The sequence below is a fragment of the Nematolebias whitei genome, chromosome 16 (assembly GCF_014905685.2).
Source record: "Nematolebias whitei isolate Nwh7 chromosome 16, NemWhi1, whole genome shotgun sequence".
Lineage (NCBI taxonomy): Eukaryota > Metazoa > Chordata > Actinopteri > Cyprinodontiformes > Rivulidae > Nematolebias > Nematolebias whitei.
In genome coordinates this window covers 27,136,315-27,140,644 of record NC_056513.1, presented here as the reverse complement: position 1 = coordinate 27,140,644, position 4,330 = coordinate 27,136,315, and the positions used below count along the sequence as shown (strand labels likewise).

Here is a 4,330-nt window from a genome sequence, read left to right as displayed (position 1 = left end):
GTGATGTTATTGTTTACTTTGTAGATGGGATGGAAGTAAAGGTGGGGGGTAGGTGGCTGGGGGGCGGTCCATATATAACACTTTTCGGCGTATAAGTTGCAGGGTACGCAAATTATACAAAACAACGCAACTTGTAGGCCGAAAAATGTGGTAAAAAATAAAGTATCGGAAGCCAATTACCAGACACCTTTATTTCCAGATTTTGAAGAAACTAAAGCCTGAGAAGTGTTCTTGCTGCCTGTGTGTGTCTTCTGAATGGAATGAGGTGGTGAAGGAGTTGAAGACCACCCATGAGACAAGTACAAGAGACAGACTGGCCAACGTGAAAAGAAAGCTGCAATACCAAGACTTCGTAATGTGATGAACTGATAATATTAGCGTGTGACCACTCAGCTGTGGGAATAAACAACAACAACAAATAGATTTGTTACCAAGGGAATATTGATGACACACTGCAGCTTTGTAGGCAGTTTAAAAATTAGTTAATCACAGAGAGGATCGCTAAAGTGAGTTAATTCATTAAGTTTTGTAATTGATACAAGGAAATGTCCAGCACACATTGCGCTCCACTTGAACCCAGCTGAGTTCTGCTCCACGCCTCTTTTGGTTTCATTACTGTCGCTTCATTTCTCAAAGCTTGTGTCTGGGCATAAAGGGGCTGGCTTCATGTAGGATTTTTGCACGGCCTGAGTGAGCTTAAAGACATACTGGTCTGTGCAACCATTTCACAGAAATGTTTCATGAAAGAGCCTTAACAAACACTTGAAGTTGTTGGTTCAGGTTGTCTTTTTCACCATACTTGTTACACTTAGTTCTCAAAGAAAGTTCCTGATTGTAAAAATGTGACTCTAAATAAAATGCAGAAGTGTCAGTATGCCTGAAAAAAATGTTATTTGATTCACTCAGGTCTGACCCCACTTTGTGAGAACATGCCCAGTGGAAAGGCTGTAAAACCAGGCGATGTTGTCCGAGCCAAGAATGGGAAAACAATTCAGGTGGGCGGAGCCAAGATGGCAGGCGACAGGAAACGGCTGTCTGAGTTCACATCTGCATGTGTATGGACTGATGAACTGTTTTTTTTGTTTCATTCAGGTTGATAACACAGACGCAGAGGGCAGACTGATCCTGGCCGATGCTCTCTGTTACGCACACAGCTTCAACCCCAGAGCCATTGTCAATGTTGCAACGCTAACAGGTTAGATTGGTACACACAGTCATGAAACCAGCAGCAGCTTCTAAAGTGTTCCAGTAACCAGTTTATTTTTTGCTTGGTCTTTACAAGAGTCTGCTAGTGCTGCAAGGACTACTTGCAACTTACTGATAAAAAGACGGCGGGCGATAATATTTTTGTCTGTGCGTTCGTGTGTCTGAAAGTTACCAAAACATCTCATGAACCACTACATGCATTGTAATGAAACTAAGAAAGTAATCATTTGATATACCGTAGTTTCCGGTGTAAAAGCTCCAACTTTTTTCTCACGCTTTAGACTCTGTGGTTTGTACACAGGAGTGGATAATTTTTATATTTTATTATAATTTAAATATTTTATTTTATTTTGACGGGCTGCTTTGCTTCCTGCCACTGAATAACATTTTCCTTTGACACTTCTGACACTCATGGCTGCCCAGTACAGACCACTCTTGGGGGTGGGTTTTTTGACGCAGACAGATTGAATGCCACAGGTGTTCATGATGGGTACTTCTTGCTCATGGAAAAAAAAAAAAAACTTCTTGCTCATGGGTCCAATTTTGCTACTAAATACCCATAATCCCATTCTGTTGCCATATGACCAGAAGTTACCCTAATGACCAATAAGGTACCGTACCCTCAGAGTCACGAAAACAACCGCCCCCAAGATAAACGTGCATTGATCAGATTTCCTGTTTAAAAATCTGCTGGCTCCTTAGATAAATAACATTATGAACCGACTACGGTACTTTCATGGATATTAACGTCCAGCCAGTCGAGCAGTAGTCTGTCACCTTCAGACTGAGGAAACACTTTCACGCAAGCGGAAAATTCCATCTGACTTTTTCTTTTTTTTTAACCATCCATGTAAAAGGCATTGTCTCCCCCCCCCCCAAAAAAAAAACAACACCATTTACCGTACTGTACGTAGCCTATTTTGTGTATGTTACTGGTACATATTTAAATAAGTTTTAAAAAAATATTTCTGTGTAAGGTAAATATTGTTTACAGCGAGAGAGAACGGGAGTGGGTGTTCCCCCTCTCCCCATGAGAAAAGGGGTTGTAATCTCGGTCATTCAGGTAAAAAAATACAAAAATGGTTAAATTATGTCATCTGGACAAGTTTCTTTTTTGAGAGAACCATGAGTCAGAGAGTGGGTCATCATGAAGACCTGTGATGATCTGTGTGTGTGGTGAAAAGCAAACTAAAGTCTATGAAATGCCATCTGGTGATTGATTCTTGTACTACAAGAGCTGCACATTCTACCAGGAGCTGTGTCCTCTGATATTAAATTGTAGACAGCGTGTCTTAGTTATGAACAAAATTGTGTTTCATTTTAAATTTGGTATGCACGGCTTACAGTCAGGTGCGTTCTATAGACAGGCAATTACAGTGCATCTACAACTGATATCTTTTGGAGGCAATCCCATTCATGATGGCTGCCACAGCCAACCTACCATTTCAAACAAAAATAGCCATAATTCAGTCATTTTTGCACATTTTTGCTAAAATTTGACATTGTAGTACCCGAGTCATTCACAACACACGCATTGAACGTCCAGTGATATCGCATGAGATTGTGCACAACGTTATTTCCAATCTTTCACCAAAACAGCTACAACTGTCTTTTCACAACACAAAGATGATCTTAGTCTAAAACTCTGGCATGACGGGCAGCTGATGTTATGCAACCTTTCAAGGAATACTAGGCCTTTAATTCTATCATAATAAAAAAAAGCTGAAAAATGATAACCAATATTAAAAATGTGATTCATCTCTTTCTCAAAGGTGCAATGGATGTAGCTCTGGGCTCAGCAGCAACAGGAGTTTTTACAAACTCAGAGTGGCTCTGGGAGCAGTTGCACAAGGTACCCCTGAAACGCAGCACTAACGCAACATGTCGGCGTCTCAGCTCCTCAGTTGACTAATAATGTGTGTGTGCAGGCTAGTGTTGTGACAGGTGACAGAGTTTGGAGGATGCCTCTGTTCCAACATTACTCAAATCAGGTGACTGACAGCCAGCTGGCCGACCTCAACAACATCGGCAAGTACAGCCGGTACGTGTCTCACCCCTCCACACTATAACACTCATGGTTTTAGAAGTGCCTCTGCGGCTCTGTTTTCTTGTTTTTGACAACTCTGTTGGCATCTCTGTAGTTCTGGTGGGGCATGCACAGCAGCTGCGTTCCTGAAGGAGTTTGTCACATCTCCTCACTGGGCCCATCTGGACATTGCTGGCGTGATGAGCAACAAAGATGAAATTCCCTACCTGAGAAAAGGCATGTCTGGAAGACCGACGCGCACACTGGTAGAGTTTGCTGCTGGCCTGGCCCACAGCGGTTAAGAGAAACTAGAAATCTGGTAAACCGCCGGTTTTCCTCAAGACTCGGTGCTGATCTTCATACATTGACCAGAACCAAACCTCAAGCAGAAGATAACTTATCAATGGTTGAAAGGATTTTGTGAATCCATGTGATGAAGATTTTCTGTTTTATAGTAAGATTTTTTTTTTTTTAGTAATTTGATTGTGCATTTTTTGCAACACTGCTTTGTCTACATAATTTATATGTTATAATAAACTATAAATATCAAAAACAATCTAAGTTCTTATGAGAATTGTTTTGGAGATGTTTGCTCCTGTTCAGCAACAATAACGCAGGATTACAAGGCTTACCTACAGGAATGACTTTTAAGATGTGTTGCATTAAATAAACCGTATAAGGATGTTTAAAAACATGAAATTGTCATTTGACAAAATTGCCTGAAGTCCCAGAACTGTTGTCACAAAATTACAGCCTGTAGATCATGTTACCATGGTCCAGCCATAATGTGAGACATCCAGTCAAAAACAAAAGGAAATTACTTTGTTTGCATCTGGTTTCACTTGAATAAGTGTGTGGTGTGTGTATAAATTATTGTACATCTGTTTTACATTGGTTGGTACTTTGTATAGTTAGGCAAGTGGCACCTGATAGACTCTACCAGGTAGAGCCAAATAGGTATCTCTGCAGACAAATACGGAAGACGTATCTCAAGGCCCACATCTGATTGGACAAAAATACGAAAGGCGTATCTCGAAGGCCACATCTGATTGGACAAAAATACGGAAGACGTATCTCGAAGGCCACATCTGATTGGAC

The 4,330-nt window shown here is 40.9% G+C and overlaps 1 protein-coding gene across 1 annotated transcript in view; it reads left to right on the top strand.

Moving 5' to 3' along the window:
• lap3 (leucine aminopeptidase 3) overlaps window positions 1-3,679 on the top strand; it is a 14,640-nt gene extending 10,961 nt beyond the window's left edge. Inside the window, exons 9-13 of the mRNA XM_037689941.1 lie at window positions 907-995; window positions 1,093-1,195; window positions 2,979-3,058; window positions 3,135-3,247; window positions 3,348-3,679. Coding sequence (XP_037545869.1) covers window positions 907-995; window positions 1,093-1,195; window positions 2,979-3,058; window positions 3,135-3,247; window positions 3,348-3,534 — 572 coding nt within the window. The 3' untranslated portion in view covers window positions 3,535-3,679. The remainder of the gene's footprint in view (window positions 1-906; window positions 996-1,092; window positions 1,196-2,978; window positions 3,059-3,134; window positions 3,248-3,347) is intronic.
• Window positions 3,680-4,330: the final 651 nt, after the last annotated feature.